General features: G+C 39.4%; 2 protein-coding genes across 3 annotated transcripts in view; both read right to left on the reverse strand.

Moving 5' to 3' along the window:
* Nucleotides 1-1,742: 1,742 nt before the first annotated feature.
* Nucleotides 1,743-13,779, reverse strand: ogfod1 (2-oxoglutarate and iron-dependent oxygenase domain containing 1). Of its 2 annotated transcripts, none has more exons than XM_082521821.1 (13): nt 13,515-13,779; nt 12,469-12,614; nt 12,334-12,380; nt 4,247-4,347; nt 4,054-4,170; nt 3,880-3,971; nt 3,665-3,793; nt 3,055-3,168; nt 2,652-2,731; nt 2,357-2,582; nt 2,133-2,261; nt 1,997-2,055; nt 1,743-1,924 (listed from the first exon to the last, which is right to left on the reverse strand). In XM_082521821.1, the coding sequence occupies exons 1-13, from the start codon at nt 13,750-13,752 to the stop codon at nt 1,918-1,920; spliced, it is 1,485 nt and encodes a 494-aa protein (XP_082377947.1). In that variant the 5' UTR covers nt 13,753-13,779; the 3' UTR covers nt 1,743-1,917. The 2 variants fall into 2 exon arrangements, with proteins under 2 accessions (XP_082377947.1, XP_082377946.1); XM_082521820.1 differs by having other exon boundaries at nt 2,341-2,582.
* Nucleotides 13,780-15,918: 2,139 nt separating this feature from the next.
* nudt21 (nudix hydrolase 21) overlaps nt 15,919-19,587 on the reverse strand; it is a 4,777-nt gene continuing 1,108 nt past the window's right edge. Inside the window, exons 2-7 of the mRNA XM_082523540.1 lie at nt 19,130-19,330; nt 18,975-19,038; nt 18,805-18,894; nt 18,258-18,333; nt 18,041-18,155; nt 15,919-16,344 (exon numbers count right to left, since the gene is read on the reverse strand). Of these exons, the coding sequence (XP_082379666.1) occupies nt 16,323-16,344; nt 18,041-18,155; nt 18,258-18,333; nt 18,805-18,894; nt 18,975-19,038; nt 19,130-19,330 (568 nt within the window). The 3' untranslated portion in view covers nt 15,919-16,322. The remainder of the gene's footprint in view (nt 16,345-18,040; nt 18,156-18,257; nt 18,334-18,804; nt 18,895-18,974; nt 19,039-19,129; nt 19,331-19,587) is intronic.

The following is a 19,587-nucleotide window of genomic DNA, read 5'->3' on the forward strand; positions in this document are numbered from 1 at the left end:
GAGTATATACAAAATTGCTCAATTATAAATATCAAGAATATTACAGAGGTGAAATGTATATGATTGACATTTAACTGTAACCTGTGAAACTTTGTCATTTGTTATTTTACTGTAGAGCATGTGCAAAAGGGTGTAACTATTGCAGTGTGTACTGTGTATTAGATGGAGGAGTTGTACAGGAATGATTTCCTGTGTTGTAAATAAATGGTGGCTTTTTTGGCATCATTAGGGTAAAAAAAACAACAATAATCTAAAATAACCCTTTTAGCAAGTTCTAAGGAACCAGAGTGGTACTCCTCTTCCAGACACAGGCAGGCCACAGATAATAAGATCAGATAAGACCACATAATCGACACAGTTAATCTAAGAACGTTGTGAAAAGTTTATTTTTAGTCATGTTTTTAAAATGTTTTTCTCAAGCAATGCACAACGCTGGGCAACGAGCTTTCATAAATGTTTTATCTCATTTTTTTGTGTGTGTCAGAAGTCTATTTAAACCCTACCATATTAAAAAGGTAACACACAAAAGTGAACAGCCCCCAAAGATTCTCTGTCAGGAAATTTACAATTTGGATTCTTGTACATTTACTCTAGCCAGTCAGGTGAAGGTAACACGCCTAAATGTTGGATGTCCACAAAAAGAAGAATAAGATGAATCAGCTCCCGCATGCTTGACAAGTATAACAGCATGGATACATAAACAGTATAAAAGATTGATAAAGGCACTCTGATGCCATGTGTTGGTTTTGTGAATTCCCGTCCTGAAGCCTCAACATGAGCATTTTCGCAGTCGCCGTCTTATTTTTGAACCATTTTTGAAACAAGCACATGGTGGATTTAACTGTTAAAATGAGGGTTACTGCACAATCACAACTTGTGATTAAGAAGTTGGTATGCTTGTTAATACCCTGCCAGCTAGCATGGTATGCTTGCTGGATTATGCTCCTTTATAACTCTAATAATGACCATAATTCACAAGATGAATTTCTTGTTTCATTCTGTATGACCTGAAAATAGCAACTGAGCCCATAAAAGCGTTTACTGAGGTCACAGAGTGAGGGGGGGCGAGGGTCTTTTTCTCATAAATGTGAATACAACCTGAAGTCTTCTTGGAAGCAGAGGAGTCGCCCCCTGCTGACCATTAGAAAGAATGCAGGTTTGAGACAAGTTGGCATTACTTTTCAGACGCAGTAGCGCCATCATAACTACGGCTTTTCTATTTAAAAAAAACCCGTTTTTGTCAAGTTTTGTTAGGCCTGAATGCAGCCCAGGTGCATACGCTATGCTGGGGACTGGCTCTGAATAAAGCAAGGAGAGCCATTTTCATACTTTTCCAGATTTCTACAACTTTAACAAATAATATAAGTAACTTTTTAAGGTGACCCCTATACCATAAGACTATTACAGAGGCCTGGGTTAAAATGTACACCAAGGTTGTTTTGTGCGTGTCTTTTTCCCAGCTTTTCTGTCCTCTCTCCACTGTCCTATTGCAATAGTGACTAAAAAGCCTAAAAATACACATTTAAAAAAAAAATTCCCCCTTCTTGGAATAACTAAAAAACTGAAGTGTCAGTAACATCACACAAGTCAAAGTAGCTTTGGTTGGCATTACACAGCATGTTGCCCATCATTGGTGGTTAGATCCAACCAAGACTCCATCCCTATATATTTACAAGTGAGAGGAGTGAGTGGAGTTCATCAGCCAGTGTAAATGCCCCCCCCCCACACACACACACACACTCTTATGTATTTATATACATATTTATTCATAGTAGACAAAAGAAAAGTCATAAAACTCTCTGCAGGTGGAGCTGCCATCAGGTTCGGAGGTGCTTTTGTGGTTGACGTGTTTGACAAACTTGAGTGTCTCTTTGTCTCTGTAGACGAGTGCGAGGGAATTGTCCTCTGGGTAGACAGTCAGAAGCTGTGAAGAAAGAAAGCGATGATGATGACTGTCGAAGCAACATCCACACATGTCACATTAATCAGCACTCACCTCCTCATCCTCTTCATTAGCGACATAACATGTGAAGCCGCCAAACTCTGACTGCCAGCCTATGAGAGAGAATTAAAAGTTCAGTACAGTCACATTGGTGTCCGACAGTTCGTTCTTCTCCTGGGTGTGAACTCACCGGCACAGCCGAAAGGCAAAACGAGGTCCAACGCATATTCTGCCCGCGCTGCCTCTCCATCGTGCAACAGGGTGTAGCCGCCATGAGACCATCGACGTACTTCCCCACAGCACAAAGGGGTGCTCGGCTCTGAAAATACACAGAGGTCAAAACACACGAACAGCAGCAGCGGCGGCGGCTGAATGAAAGCACTCACAGCGATGCACACCTTTCTCTCTGCTCACATCTGCTGAGGATGGTTCATTTGACGACCCCGTGGCTTCTCCATCATCTTGCTGCTTTTTATCCTTCTCTTCATCGCCATTCTCTTCGTCGTCAGCCGGGCAAAGATAGTGCAATCGAAGGCCAGTGAAGTTGGAGAGGAGCAGGAAGAACGCTTCTGAATGAAGCAGCTCCCAGCATGCACTCACACACTGAGGCAGCGAGTCCAGAGCAGCTGCTTCATAGCGCCTGAAAGCACACAGATTATTAGCCAATCTTAAATACAGAGTGCTACTTTAAAGAGTCAAACATACTCACCTCTTATTGGGTGGACCTCTCTTCTTCCACTCAATCTGAGAGAGCCGAAGTGCTTCACTCACCTCTTTGAACTTCTCCTCCTGAAGACAAACGCATAATCACTCAGCGGAAACAAATGAACACGGGAAAGACACGACACCGGTTCCAGCTCTGCTCTGATGCCTTTTTGAAAAGCAGTGCACACTGGATACTTGGAAATTACCTCATTACTCAGTGTTGTGTAGCTAAAGCTGAGGTACTTTCTGTGTGGAAAAAAAAAACCATGCGTGCTTCATCTGCAAATCATCTGTGAATAAGAATTTCCAGCTTTGGGAATTGCATTTCTATGGTGCAATGTCCGAAAACCGTTCTGAATAAAAAAGCTGCAGTACTGCGTCGGTGGAAAAGAGTTTTTAGAAGTTACCTTGAGAAATCCTTTGAGCTGAATTTCAGAGCTGTCTTCAAAGTTCTCCTGAATCTGCTCTTGATAAGAAATGTCCAAATAGATGGGATTGATCCACTCCAGCAGCACCGTTTCCTGCCACGAACACAAACAGCAAACACATGAGCTGGCAAGGAGGCCGTCCAAGAGAGGAACAATCTGACATTATAAGAAATCAACTGATGCTCACAACTGATTAAAAAAAGCTTACACTGGAGCCTGGAGATAGCTAGATTTGCATACAGAGCTCTCATAACACTATAATGTACACTCACAAGCCACTAGGTACACCAGCTCAACTGCTCGTTAATGCCAGTCAATGGAGGCATGTAAACATGGCAAAGACAACCTGCTGAATTTCAAACTAAGAATCCGAGTAGTCAAAAAGTGGTGATTCAAGGGACTTTGAACATGGCATGACTGTTGGCACCAGATGGGTTTCTCTTAGTCTTTATGCTGAGCTAAGCTAACAGATGCCTCCAGCTGTAAATTGATTGAGAATCATGCAAATTATATGTTATATTTATCAAACAAAACGTATAAAATTCTTCTTCCGAAATTTTTTGAGATATTCCCACAAGATAGCACCCACATCTCTCGGTAAGTGCGGATTCCTCTGGACGGGAGCCACTGTGTGGCGAGGAGGACGTTCCAGAGAAGGTCCGTGAAACCAGCCGCTCAGAGACAGCCGACATTTGTCCTGCGACAAAACTTCAGACACCTGAAGAAAAAAGAAACCCCAAACAGTGTAATTTCCAAACGCAGTCTTTTCAAAGAAATAGTAAAAACAAGAATATTTATTCTTACTTGGTGAAAGGAAACTGGAGAAACTTCAAAGAGCACGAGTGTGTTCCAGGAGGGTACGAGTGGCTTCACTATGCTCTGTGGCTGCAAATTACCTGACGACAAAAATGAAATACACACTTCTGTTGTGTAAGAGAATACACGCACGCGCACACGCAAACACAGTGGGACACTCACTGTCTGTTGTGTAAAGATCGAGGGTTCCCCCGTCGCTGCTCTGCCACGGGGGCACAAGATACAAAATGAACGCAACACGCCTCCCCTCCAACTCATCATCGTGGCACAAAAGAACATCTAGAAAGAAGACAGACAGACAATAACTAAAACAGAAACTCACAATGTAACAGTTTTCCTACTGAGCTAATCTCACCTGTATATTCATATTTGGCACAAGAAATATCCACAGTGGGCTCCAGCTCAACCCCCAGAACCTCCCCGAGCCAGGACCGGAAACGCCCAAACAGTGCTGCCCTACAGACAGTGGTACAGAAACGGGCACACTGTGAAAACCTGGCCGTGACCTTTAAACGCCGTTTAAAATTTGTAACTCTCACCACACGGACAGATTGTTTAGCTACCTGAAAGCCCTCTGTGACATTTTGTTAAGACATAAATAATAGATGACCACAGAGGGAGGCCGTTACTGTGTAATTACTGTATTTATTCCCCAGTGCTGCACTTCTTCAGCAGGTAAAGCGCATATACTCACAAATATGTATCCAGCACATGTAAGTGATTCACTGTAGACAGCTTATCATAATTATAAGAAGAAAGCAGCACGTTATTTCTCAAAGAAGAAAGGTTTACACTAGATTGTGCTATTTTGGCTTGTAGTTTGGCCCTGAGTTCTACTCTGCTCCGATGACTTACAGCCTTGTGTTCACTGCCAGCCTCAGCTCTGTAGTAGAAACTAAAGAATAAACCACCTTCCTGCTTTAACAAACAGTCCAAATATTCGCAAGACGTTTCAGTCATCATCACTAAATGTAATATACCAATTACGAGGGCATCTGTAATCTCTGGCTCCACCTGCTGGACCTGATAAATAAACTTCAGAATGTTTCTCATCCTTCCATCAACAGTCCAACAATATCAATATGGAGCTGGATACAAATACAAAAGTACCTCTTTTAGTCTCGGTAAATCTGCGAGCCAACATGAACAATGCCAGGACCCTGAAGGTGGCTCACTTAATGAAGTCCTCATTAATTTTCTTGCTTTGAAGCTCAAAACACCAGCTGTGAAAAGGATCTGTGACTTAAATCTACCTGATGAATTTTGTCCACATCTGCTTTGTGCCACCAAACACAACTCTGACCTGTCAGAGGCCTTTATTCCACAAGACCTCTGACACGAGGTGAGGCCACCATCGATCAGGATGCTCTGTGCGTACGGATACATTTTTATAGCGAGCAGTATTAAGGTTGAGGGTAGGGCTGGGCCATATCATACCGTTCACGGTAATACCGGGATAATGTTGGGCAACGACAAGAAAATGAAATATCGCGATAGAATATGGGTAAAACGCGCATGCGCAGTGCCTTTGTTTTGTTTTTTTTGTTTGTTTTTTTTAAATTTTATTAGTAATATAAACATACAAACAAAATGCACCATATATTACAGATTCAGAGAATAAACATTTCTTACATATTAGCAACTTTCATATATAGTGAAAATAAAATATAAAGATGGGGTCACATAAATTAACAGATTATTAACTCACTAAATCAAAATCTTCTACAAAGGAAACAAAAAAAGCAGCCTTTTTCTTTTTAACTAAAGTCAAAGATTTAACCAACAGGTTTAGGTCGTTTTTCCAGTGAGCCAGTGTTGGTTTAATCTTAAAAAAGCGACATTTATGTATAAAATACTTACACAAGATTAATAACACATTAACACCATAAGTAGCTTTCTTTTCTTTCAAAAACACTCCAAACATTATCATATTTAAGGTAAATGGGGTAATTTGAATCCCACTGGAATAAAGCCAGGTATGAAAATCCAACCAAAATATTTGTATAAAATTGCACAAAAAGAATAGATGGTCCAAATCCTCCTCTTCTGTTTCACAAAATACACAATTACCCGTTTCTATTTTGAATCTATCACTAAGGAGTCTATTTGTCGGGTAAATTTTATTCAAGATTTTAAATTGGACTTCTTTCCCTTTAGGAGGGATAGGGAAGGTGATATAATCAGTTCTTATTTTTTCAATTTCTTCCCTTTGGAAATCTTTTAATATGTAATTACGTCTAAGTAAATTTGGAGAATAAAGACTCCTTAATGAAGATCTAAGAAACTTATTGTTGCATTTAACATCACAAAATCGAATACCATCTATATATAATTGCCTTAACTTGGGGGAGATGTCAGAATATATTATATCATTTACAACTATGTTTTTAAGTGACAATGGAATGGATTTTATAACCCGATTAAATTTACTTTTAGAACATTGGATATTAAACTTTTGGCAAAAATCTTGATGTCCTAGAACATGTCCTTCCTCATCTACAAAATGGGCAATTGCCCAAACACCTTTTGATAACCAATCTTGAATAAAAATAGATTTTCTGTTCATCAGTATATATCTATTGTTCCAAATTGGGCTATTATGTGGAGTGAAATTATGTTTAAATAACATTTTCCAATAAAGAAGGACCTGTTTATGGAATTCAGAGAGTTTAGCAGGTAGCTTAGTAATTTCAAAGTCACACTTTAGGAGAAAGTCGATACCCCCTAGTGTGTTAAAGACCTTACTTGGTATAAAAAACCAAATGGAGTGTGGATTATTTAGGAAGGATTTTAACCATTTAAGTTTCAAAACACCATTCATTATGTCAAAATCAATTGCGTTTCCACCGCCTTCAATGTATGGTTTAACCAAATCATCTTTAGATATATAATGGCACTTATTCCTCCAAATAAAATTAAAATTCAAGCTATTAATTGTTTTAATAACTTTATTCGATATTGATAGAGAGTAAGCTGGATATATAAATCTAGATAAACTATCCATTTTGGTTAATAATATTCTTCCAAAAATTGTGATGTCTCTTTGTAACCACTTATTTAGGATTGTCTTACATTTGTCAACATTATCTAAAATATTTACTTTTTCTAAGACTTTGTGATCTTTTGAAATTGTGATGCCCAAATATTTTACCTCCTTCTTCACCTTTATATCGTACAGTAATTGTGAATTACACTCCTTTAATGCCAATAATTCACATTTATTTAAATTTAACTTTAAGCCTGAAGCTTTTGAGAATGTAGTGATTATTTGTTTTACCAGGGGAATCTGATGTTCATTTTTTAAGAGTAGTGTCATCCGCAAGTTGACTAATTATTAAAGAATTGTCCATAATCTCAATTCCGGCAACGCTGCTGTTTTTAATTAGAATTGCGAGCATCTCCACAACCATTATGAACAACAACGGAGAGCTTCCACACCCTTGCCTAATTCCTCTTTTGACGCTAAATCTTTTACCAGTGCCATAGCCTAATGACACAGAGCTATTTATATCATTATACAGTATATCTATTATCTTCCTAAATTTATCCCCAAATCCAAATCGAGTTAGTGTTTCTAAAATAAAAGGATGTTCTACTGAATCGAAAGCTTTATAAAAGTCCAAGAAAAGAATAAAACTGTCATCACTAATCAGATCATTGTATTCCAGTAAGTCTAAAACCAATCTGATATTATTATGAATGTTCCTGTCTTTCAAAAACCCTGATTGTGTCTCACTAATTATACTTGAAACCCCTTGTTTGAGCCTTGTTGCAACTGAGCTAGAGAAAATTTTATAATCTGTATTTAATAAAGTTATGGGCCTTAAGTTATCCAATTGTCGTTTATCTTTGTTTGGTTTAGGAATTAATGTAATTAATCCTTGTTTCATGCTAGACATCAATTCTCCCTTTTCAATACTGGCCAGTATAGCTTTGAATAAAATTTCCCGTAAGTCTTCCCAAAAAAATTGGAAGAAATTAACTGTAAGCCCATCTGGACCAGGGGATTTATTAAGTGCCATTTTCTTAACAGATGCATCTAACTCTTCAATTCTGAAGTCAGATTCACATAATTCCTTAAATGATTCATCAATTTTAGGGATCAGATTATCTATTTGATCAAAAAAGACATCACAATCTGCTTGGGAGAACTGTGAGGAGTATAAATTGGAATAGAATGTATAAGTTTCATTCTCCAAAATTTTAGGGTCGTCACATTCAATGCCATCAATTAACAGAGAAGATATAAAATTTCTTTTCTGTCTGCTCTTTTCTAAATTAAAAAAATATGAAGAATTTCTTTCCCCCTCCTCAATCCACTTGGCCCGTGAACGCACAAAAGCTCCTTCTGCTTTATTTAGGTAGAGCTGATCTAATTTAGTTTGCAACTCCATAAGTTTACTCCTTTCTTGGGTATTTAGATCATCTTTACTACAGCAATAAGTAATTTCTTGGAATAATTTACATTCATATTCTCTTTGCTTTTGACTTATGTTTTTACTGAATTGAATACTAAATTCTCTAATTTTGAATTTAATGAATTCCCATTTATTGATATATCCTACAATTAGATGATCAGCCATGATATCTTTTATAATTTTTTTGACTATGTTGCAGTAGTCTTCATTTTGTAAAAGTTTGGCATTGAACTTCCAATAAGTTCTTTTATTTGATTGTCTAATTTCCGATTCTAAGCACAGTTCAATAAAGCAATGATCAGATAGAGGTGCATTTGACATTGCAACTTTTACAGTGTGGCTAAGAATGATGTCACTTCCTAGCCAATAGTCTATTCTAGATTTACAAGCTCCATTTGGTTTAAACCAGGAAAAGCTCTTAATTTCTGGATTTCTTACTCTCCAAATATCTGTCAAGTTGTTATTAATCAAAAATTCTATAATTAGGTTATTTTTTTGTGGTCTACCTGTCCTTGAGGGCCATCTATCAGTCCATTCATCAGGAGTCATATTCCAATCACCACCCATTAAAATGTATTCTGTAGGGTATCGACCTTTAAGTTCAAAAATATTTGAAGTTATATCTTCTAACATAATTTTATTCTGACTTTCATTGTTATATCCATAAACGTTGACTAAAATGAAAAACAAACTTTCAACTCTCATTACAGCAATCAACCAATGACCATTCAAGTCAGTTCGTTGTATTACAAGATCCCCGGGAAAGTTATTGAATAAAATTGCTACACCCCCCGACCTCATTGAGCCATGGCTAAACAGGATTTTGCTACCCCATTGGTTTGACCAAAAAGATACATCACTATCAGATGAATGAGTCTCTTGTAGAAAAATACAGTTTGATTTTTTACCTTTGCAGTACAAAAATAAGGCTTTTCTTTTAACAGATTCTCTTAAACCCCTAACATTTAAAGAACCAAAACAAATGTTAACATTCAACATGAACTATAGACAGAATATCACTCACCACGTGAGAAAAAGAAGAAAAAAAAAAGTACTAAATGCTGAGCTCCTCAGACCGCGAACAAGTTTCCACTATTTCAGTTTTTGTCATTTTTAGTTCTCCTGTCTTTCCTCAACTTTGCGTCCATCAATGAAGGCATGTGGACCACGAAAGTAGGCCCGTTTACCCGCACGTCTTGCTTCCTCCACCAGAGGCCATAGGCGCTGTCGATCTTGTATGTCCTCCTGCGGCAACATCTCCGCGAAGCTGATGCCTTCTTGCTTGCAGGTTGAAGAGTCTTTGGTGCGCCTCCACAATTCTTCTTTAATTCGCCTCTGTGTAAATAGAATAATGATGTTTCTGTTTCTGCCATCAACTCGTTTCCCTAAGCGGTGGACAATATCAACGGCCTCTTCTAAGTTCAAGTCAGGGGCAATCTTCTGAAGCGTTTGCAAAACCTTCACTCTGTTTTCATCTTTGTCTTCCTTCACCCCTTTCAGTTTTAGGCACCACCTCATTCGGTAGCGCTCTTGTTCTCTCACTCTTCTTTTCAAGTCTTCATTTTCTTTATTAAGCAGCTGTTCATTCGCATTTGCCAGTTTAACAACTTTCAATTTGCAATCAACTATCTCTGCAGCATTAAACTCTACAGCCTTAGCCAAGCTGGCAACCATAGCTGCACTTTGTTTGTTTTGTTCCTTGATATCCTCCAGTTGTGCTTCAAATTTTTTGTCAAGTCCCATAATGGCTTCAAAAATAGTTTTATTGGAGATAGCATCTTCCTTCTCTGAAGATTTTGTTCTTTTCTCCTCTGGCGGTTGTTTTGAAGGAGTTGGCGGCGCCGAGTCTGTTCCCCGTTCTCGCTTGTTTAGGCCCACGTTGGCAGCTTCAGTGCTAGCATAGCCATGGTCACTGACTTTAGCATGCGACGACGTCTTAACAATGGGGTTTGACGGCACAAATTGCAGCTTTGCATTCTTAATAACCTTTTGGGCATCCATATTTATAGTTCGAGTGGAAAGAGAATAAAGTTACTTAGTAAATTTTGCGGTCTTTCGGAGCTCCTGAAAAAACACGACTGTTCAAGCCGCCATCTTGGTGCCTCACCGCGCAGTGCCTTTGTTTTCATACGCACATAGAGAAAAAGGCACGGCGGCGTTGGAGACAAGGGTGAAAGCGGATCGTTGAATGAAACGGATGAACCAGAATTGGTTTGTAAAAATGCTGCAACGACAGTGGTGTGGAACTGGTTTAGCTTGCGTCCGTCAGATACACAACAAAACACTATTTTTGGTTGAGCGTGCTAGCGGACCGTCGTTATTACCGTGTTTTTTGGTAAATACGGCACACTTAAAATCAAACCTTTGATTTTTCTGAAAATCGACAGTGCCCCTTATAATCCCGTGTGCCTTATGTATGAATTCTGGTTGTGTTTACTGACCTCAAAACGATTTTATGTGATACACGGCGCTCGAAAATCTGTCAAATGTTTTAGTGCGACTTTGCTAAGATATGAACCCGCACCGCTTGATGGATTGTTGGAGCATTACGGCTACCGTAGGCAGGAGCCTCGCGGAGTGATACGTACTGTGCTTCAACATATAATACCGTATTGCATGTGTATAAGCTCTTTTTAAGTTTTGTGGATATTATAGATGGTTATGCTGAGGATATGTCGGCCAATTTCCACTGGAAATGCATTTTGGTTAAACTGTCAGCAAGGAATTTGCATTTGCACTGTTACGTTTTTATACAACTTTAATGTAAAAAAACCAGCTGCTTGTTTAAGTGAAAATACATTGATGGGGGTTTTTTTGCACTAATAAAATTGTGGAGTTGTAAAGTATTTTGTCTAGTGTCAATTATATCGTCAGTTATATCGTTATCGTAAATTTTCAAATCTATATCGTGATAAATGACTGAATTCATTTCATTAAGTGCTTTTAAATCTAAACTACGAATCCTTGAGGCCAAGTCCATAACATGTAACTGTTTCAATTAGATTGATTGTCATTTTAACTGACTTTTTTATTTTTATTTGAATTTTATTTTTTATTTTATTTGTATTCTTTCACTTATTGTTGCATGTGTGTTGTTGCTGCCTGCGTTTGAGTAATTTCTGTAACTGTGAGACATCTGCTGCTGCCTATCTTGGCCAGGTCTCCCTTGAAAAAGAGGTTTTTAATCTCAATGGGATCTTCCTGGTTAAATAAAGGTTAATAAATAAATAAATAAATAAATATTTTTGGTCATATCGCCCTGCTCTAGTTGAGGGGTCAGAAAGCACTCGAGTCAATAAGCCTTGGGTACCCAAGTCCAGTTCACCCATTTTCCTTTAGCCACTTTTTTTTTTTTTTTTTTAGGCACCAAAACATTTTATGCGCCACGTTGTGATTTGATATTGCTTGTGTTTCACCTTTAAGCACGCCCTTTTCTTTTCATCCACTTCCTTGCCTTCATCCTCTTCTTTTTTCGTCTTCATCTTCTTTGCCTTCTTCTCTGTTTTTGTCCTCTTCATTGTCATTCTTTGCTTTTGCCATTCTCCTTTTTGGATTTTTTTTATCTTCATCTGCCTCCATCTCACTTTAACACACTCTTCTGTCACACCAACCTTCTGCATGTCTTCCTTTGCTACAGTCGTGAACTTCCTCTGTGTTCTACCTCCTTTCCTTTTGCCTGGCAGTTCTTTATTCAACATCCTTCGTCCAGTACGTCCACTACCCCTCCTCTTTGCACATGTCCAAAACCATCTCAGCCTTGCCTCTGTAACTTGGTTTCCAATCCTGTTATAGTCAGGACCCATCTGGGTCACTCCCAGTGAAAATCTTAACATCTTAAACTCTGCCCCCTCCAACTCAGAGCTGGAAGTTCAGTCGTAGTTTTTAAATAATATGACAACAAGAAGACGAGTATAATAAAATGTGAAAAAAATCAAGGCTTCTGATTTTCATAAATGAAAGCTTTCTGCCCATTTGACAGCTCACACACACATATAACACAAATGAATTCAAACTATTTTGTTACCTCAGCCCTGCGATATGTGGCTCTGTTCTTTTCTTCAGATCATCTGACTGTGTGGGGACAACAAAAACAAATAATAAAAAACAAATGATAAGACACTGGAATAAATCAGTGTGAGGATGAATGAAAAAAAAAAACCTGTTTCAATTTATACAGGTCGTTTGATTTTTCATGGAAGTTTAGCTCCAGCAGCTCTTTCTTGAGGTTTTCTGCAAAGGCTTGGCTGCTGATGAAGTTTCTGAAGATGCAGTGAGGGAACGGTTGGCAGTCCAACTCCAGATCGCCTGCACAATAATTACACACACACACACACACACACACACACACACAATTTCCCGGTCAACTATACATAAATTGCTCGTCGACACGGTGTTTTAAAGCTGGTGAACTAGACCAGAAATCATTGATAACAAAAGAACAATAAATCTTCTTTCTCCGGTACTTTATACCCGCTCAGTTGCAATGCAATTTAACGCTCAACTACAAATCAATGGCTTTTTGATGGTGACCGGCGCGGAATGATGGTCAACTATAAATCGACATTTTCTCGACGTTGTTTTTGTCACCTGGTCGACTACAAATAGATCAAATATCAATGACAAAAAAACAACGGTAAATCAACGTTATTACAACGTCCCTATAGTAAGACCATCGGTTTACCACAGTATTTCAATGTTGTTACAACAGTGGCATTTCAACCCTGACCATAACATGGAAAATCAACATCAATTCACTGTCGTCTTGCTATCTGGGGGGTCTTTACAATCTGTGAGGGCACAGTTTCAGAACAATGATTAAAGTTTAATTTGGGGGGATGTTTTCTGCCTATATTAGTTATTATAGCAAATGTTAGACAGGAAAGCAGGAAGAGAGGGGGCGTACTGTTGTATTACAAGATACTGATTTGACAACTATGGGGAGAGGGCATGCAGGTCCCCACTCCGGTTATAGTAAAAAATGTTACAGTAGGAACTGTTTCTGTTATGTATTGCAGTGTCCACTATCACGTAGCTCTCTAACGTCAGAGAGGGTTTATTCCAAATTTGCTGCTCCTGATTGAAGCAGATCTCCCAACAAATTCCCGTAAAACACCTATAACAGCCGCATCAAAGCTGCAGGTTTCTGAAGACTGATTAACAGCTGCAGATAAATATCTGAAGCTGAACTTTGGTCCTCTCACTGACCGTGGCTGTAGGTAGTCTTGCGGCTCCATGCCTCCGTGACGGCTCTCTTCACCTGCTCGTCTTCTACGGCTGCGCAGAGCTCCGCCGGCTCCTCGCGGCTCTCCTTCTCGCTCTTTTTCTTCTTCTTCTTCTTCTTCTCGTCTGTGCTGCTGCACTCGTCCTGTGGTCGTTTGGTGGTGGCCATTACAGAAACCTGACACGAACTTTCAAAACACGCGTGGACATGGCCTTGCACCATGCGTCGCGGATAAATGACGTTATTAACGCTTGTAGTTTGGCCCTGAGTGAAGACTGTCAGGCAGAACTGAACCATGACTATAATATTCACACCAAACTTTTAGGATCTGATTTCAGGGATTTACTTTATTATATTTTTACCTCTTTAGCTTTCGGGTGATTAGGTAATAAATCTATTACAGCAGCCAGGTAAGAAAGCATATTAAAGATATAGCTAGTATTGCTGAACAACTTGTATAAAGACATGGTCAGCCATTTTCAGGGCCACCTCCAAGAGGAAACCTGATGAGGTGAAGCAAGTACACAAATCAAAATAAATGGCCTGTATTTATATAGCGCTTTACTAGTCCCTAAGGACCCCAAAGCGCTTTACACATCCAGTCATCCACCCATTCACACACTGTTCACCCATTCACACAAAATAAGTCCGGTTCCTGTTATTTCAAGCGCTTAAGACTATTTAAAAGCAGATCTGGTGCAGACTACATAATTTGGTGCTAACCATAATCTCAAACACATGCCACAAGTTTAAAAACCCTAGAAAAAGAAACTGGGTTGTGGGGCTAAACCTTTATTGACTATGACAAGGATATTCTGTTCAATTAAAACCTGTTGGCTGAGATCTGGGCTAATTAGAATAGAACTCTAACTTAATTTTCAAAATATAAACTTGACCAATACTTTCCAGTATTTTTCAAATATAATGAAAATGAAGTCTCAAATCAAAAAGTCAGTTTTTCCATGATAAAAATGTTATCGAATTAATCGACTACTGTGGGTGGTTCCTGGCTCTTACCATTTATTTAAGCTATGGTGAGGAATTTCCTTAAGTATAAGATGTTTTTGAAGCTTTTTTTAGTGGTTACGATTTTTTCATGCTGTCTAATTCTAGTCGAAAATCCACAGTATTCCCAAAATACATTGTAATGATTTTCCTTTTTTTTTTTGGTGTTTTTTAAAGTGCATGTGTTATAAAACATGTCTCTATAACCTGCACATCCTCTCCTGTCTTTTTATGGCATCCATTTATATTATTATGATTACTCATGTCTGCAGTCACATGAACATCAGAAAGCTGAGCTGTGGGCAAATAATTAGAAATTATCTGAATGAAGGAACAAACACACCGTTTCTGTCAAGTACAACCTGAAAAACGTGTATCCTGATCACTTGTATCAAATAAATACACTATTAAAAAAAACACACACACACACACACACACACGAGCCCCAGTGGGGCATCAATCCAGCAGGACTGGTATATGCTGGTTTGTGTAAGGAGCACGAGCCAGATAATGACTTTTAGGAAGATACCTGTGCATATACCTTACTAAACTATCAGAACTAGACCTCCGTGAGGATGGTATGAGGGCCTGATGTCCTTTAGTGGGACTGGCTTGATAAATGTAGACCAAAGCACTTCAGAACTGCAGGTCTGCCACTGGGACTCTGATCTCTTCACAGATGAGAGCACATGTGACAGGCATGAAAGAGTCTGGAGAGCCACTCTTTCATGCAAACATAGTTGATGGGAAGATGAGCATTTAGGGAGCCAAAGCTTCCCACCTTCAATCTTTGAAGCACTACAACAGGTTGTTAGTGGGAGACATTGCTCATCATCTCACTGCTGGTGGAAGAAACAAGACAGATGTAGATTTCTATACATTGATTTGCATTAAGCCACATTAGAATTCAGGCACTGGCACTGGAAGGCATTTCATCACTCGGCAGGATCATGATCCTGAAAATAGAGCGGGAAAAGGAAAAAAAAAACCCCCAAAAAAAAAAAAAAAAACCCAAAGAGCTGAAGGGGAAGAGGTGGAGAAACATTCTCGACTGGCTGAGTCAGTCACCTGATCTGAATCCAAATGAGTGCCCAGAGCTGGATGTGGCTGTGGGGAAGCCTAGGAGAGCATCACTGACTGCACAGCATTTTCCCCATACATTAACCACAATGATGCACACATTTCTGTCTGACCTCCTCAAATTAGATCCCAGATTTTAATGGCACCTGCTGTCACTTTACCAGTTTTTGGTTGTTTTTAATTCAGCCTACATCACAAAAATTGCTGACTTCTCCAAAACGTCTTTGATTTGTATTTCTGAACAGCAACAGATGTAATGTAGCATATTATTGAAACTTCAAAAACAAGTCAGACAGACACGGCTGCTCTTTGCACTTTATAAAAAACGTACTCAAAAGACTGCTTTATTAAAAGAAAATAAAAGAAAACACGGCATTGTTACAGGTTAAAACAACAGGAAACTCAACGTTTCAGCTTGTTTAATTAAACACTGGCCTCCTTCGAGAGGACATAAAATCAGATTTTTAACGCACTGGAATACAAACCTGCAGACTACAACAACTCTTAAGGTTAAAAAGAAACAAAGAAAAAAAAAAAAGAAGACATTTTCATAGTCTTCTTAAACAGTATAAACACCCCTCCGGTCTGCAGATATACCTGACATGACAAGCATTTGTTTTGTGAAAGATGGTGCTGAGGCGAAGTCTTTTCTCCACACTGCGGGACGCACTCACAGAGACGGCCGCATGTACTTCTGATCATTTGAGTTAGTTGTAGATGAAGTTAAACCTGTAAAAAAACAAAACAAAAAACAAACAGTGATTATTACAAAATCAATGCCAGTTAGACTCATGTTGACAAAGAGCTACTTTGATGATAAGAGCATCTTTTCCAGGACAAATCTGTACATTGCAGAAGGTTTACTACAAAGGAAGTAGCTGTTTTTAACCTGGCTAGAACTAACGTGCTCAGTTATGCTCACAGTTTAGATTTAAAATCCCATCGTCATTTCTTCACAACCCCCCCCCCCCCCAATTTGTCACATGTTTCAGATCAAACTAATTTTAATACTAGACAAAGAGCAAATATAAAATGCAGCTAATAATGCGATGATTTCATGTATTGAGGGAAAGACCAGCTCGATTACATCACAGCAGGACACCGAGGGCCGTTCACATCTGAAGGCTCCCTCGAAAGTGACCTACAAATGTGTCCTCTTCCCGGGCTTTCAAGGATATGCTGAGCGCATCCCTCATAGCCCACCTTATCCCAAGTTTCATTGTGTGCCACCGGCTGTGGGCTCATCACTACCTGTTAGTGTCATGGTTGCTAGGCAACAGAAGCAGCACACGAGAGGCTAAGCCGCCTCATTTAGCAGCAGCTCTGGTCGGCCTTTGAAGGGCGCAGCCGCTGAATTGGGACGTAGCTATAAGAAACATATGTTCAACCCACTGAGCCATACCTCATCAACACAAGCTAATGAAGCTCCTCTGTAAGGTTGCAGCAGCACAAACTGTGTGCATCACTTTGTCACTGGAATTTGTGTCAAGTTAGTGATGCATAAAAGTTTATACTCGTGCCTTTTACCAAATGGAAATTCCAGCCATTGGGACACAGATTTGAAAATCGATGGGTTACATTTGTAGGCCATTTATCACTGAGAATATTCAGCTCCGTTTACCATGTTATATAAACTATAGGCACTTTGAAGCCTTATTTATTATGGTATAGAAGACTATCATAACTAAACACACCAAGCAACATAAAGTCTTACAGATTGAGAGGTCAAATGTGCAGCTGACACATTAAAGGATCATTATGGTCGCCCGATTGGTTGTTTGGTACACAAACAGTGCCGTGCCATTTATCCTGGCGCTGAGGCCACGGGTGTTTTTAGCTGCAGATGAAACCTTTTCCCAGTGTTTTCCAGAAAGTCTTTTCAAGCTGGTGCAACATCTGAGCTTCTGCACCGATATGCGATTCAAAAGCGGTAAAAACTAACACAAACATGCACTCATCTCTTCAACCACCCCATAGCAAACATGCAAGGTTACAAAAATTGACATATGCACATCACACTGATGTCACATCTGTTTGTGCACAGCTTGCACAAACAGATGTGACATCACTTTGCGTGGAAGACAATGTTATATAAAGAAAAATGCAGCCGTTAGAGCACACGGATTGGTAAAATAAATATATTACCTCAAGAATTCAAATACATAATGATCTTCTGCAGCATCAATCTCTTGTCTAATTTGCAGGAAAAGTCTTCCATTTTGCTGTTATATGTTTTATCACCTGTTGTGTTGATAATGTCTCTGATCGGAGTGCAAACTTTGTGCACACTGCCAGCGACCAGAAAGAAACCCTGCTATGTAATTTCACAGCGCATCCCTCTGCTCTGAGGAATCCCTGCATCACTCGAAAACATTGCAGTTCTACTATTTTCTGTCCAAACGCATGCAAAAGTTCTGAACATTACCTGCTCAGCAGCTGTGGTAGACTGGAAATGATCGGTCCATATCCAGGAGCGTTGTCATACAGTTCAAACAACGGTGCAGCCACCAGTTTATAGTTTTTGGGCACAGCAAACAGTGCTGTACAAACATCAAACACAGATTTCAGAAACAACCAAAGAGACTCATCTAAGTCTTTACTTATTTTAATTAAGCATCAAAGAAATTTTGAGATACACTGACCTTTTTCCTGCAACTGGACCAGGAACAGCTTCTTATGCTCTTTAGGTTTAGTGATGTGAGCTGGAATATAGGGATACTGCAGGGCAAAAACTTCAGATTAGTTCACATCAAGATGTAGATGTGACAATATCCAACATGACTGATATAAAAATGAATCTAATATTAATTTCAGTCATTCTGTTGAACTGTCCTTCTTCCAGGGTGGGGTGATTGTAATGCATACATCTGTTGATATGCAGTGAAGTTGAAGAATTTGGAGGTGGTCCTCTTTCTTCATCATTTCATCCACTTTGCACAGTGTAGCAGTACCACTGCAAACTTCTGACAACTGTATGTATATTCTTGGATGTAGAGCAGTGTTTAAATTGAGCCTAATGTTTATTCCAAGTTTCTTCCTCACAGTAAGAATTACATGGCTCTGTACTCAGTATAGGCTAATACCTGAAGCCAAGGTATCTGTATCAGATCAGATCTGGAAAAGGTTGGCTTGATGCATCCCTAGTTAAAGTATCATAAATATCCTTCTGATCATCTTCTTTGTACTGACCTGTGGAGGCTCAAAGTTGGGACGCCACCAGTTACCAATACAATCATCGATCACCCAGTCCTGCTTCACACCATCCTGCCGTCCAAGGATCTAACAACAAATTTGAAGTTAATGCACACAGAATCAAAACAGCCGGCACAATGACACTAAGCTCAAAGTTTGGTAGCTACCTCGGTCATCAGGCGCTTCAGACCCTCCACCTCATCTTCCCCAGGGTTCAACTCTCCACCAGGCCTGCAGCAGAGAAGCAAACTGTGAGGCACCCGTGCAGGAAAAACTACCTCAGTTTGTTCACACAGTAGAGCTCTGAACATCAGACACTCACAGTTTAAAGAAAGTTGTGCCCAGCTGCAGGAGTAAAACATGAGGCAGTCTGTGTTCATGGACAATGAGGACACCCTCCACTGTCCTCCGCATCCCCATCTTATCAAACTCTTCCCGCATCCGCTGGAACCGGGCTGCCACCGAGCTGTCCTTCTCATACAGTGGCTCCTTGGTACCGAATGTGTAGTTGGTGAGGGGGTATCTGACAGGAAAACACACAAGAAGGCATTTCAGCATAAATGGAGATACCCACAGCGGGGTACACACACACACACACACACACACACACACACACACACACACACACACACACACACACCTACCTGTGGGAGACATTAGAATAATAAAAAAGAATTTTTTAATCTATGGCTATAACAAAAAGGTTTTTCTCAAGAAAATAACTGGTTTTATTTAATTATTCAGGGCTGTTCACATTTGTTCATTAAACAGTTAAAACCC

The sequence above is a fragment of the Aulonocara stuartgranti genome (assembly GCF_965226115.1).
Source record: "Aulonocara stuartgranti genome assembly, chromosome: 1".
Classification (NCBI taxonomy): Eukaryota; Metazoa; Chordata; class Actinopteri; order Cichliformes; family Cichlidae; genus Aulonocara; species Aulonocara stuartgranti.

What these genes read in the sequence shown, in the direction of transcription:
- ogfod1 (XM_082521820.1), bottom strand. Translation starts at nt 13,752, where the DNA reads ATGGTGCAAGGCCATGTCCACGCGTGTTTTGAAAGTTCGTGTCAGGTT. An exon ending in AGATGTGAGCAGAGAGAAAG is followed by an intron (nt 2,262 to 2,340) that starts GTGTGCATCGCT and finishes GTGTATTTTCAG; the next exon opens with AGCCGAGCACCCCTTTGTGC. An exon ending in CTAATGAAGAGGATGAGGAG is followed by an intron (nt 1,925 to 1,996) that starts GTGAGTGCTGAT and finishes CTTTCTTCACAG; the next exon opens with CTTCTGACTGTCTACCCAGA.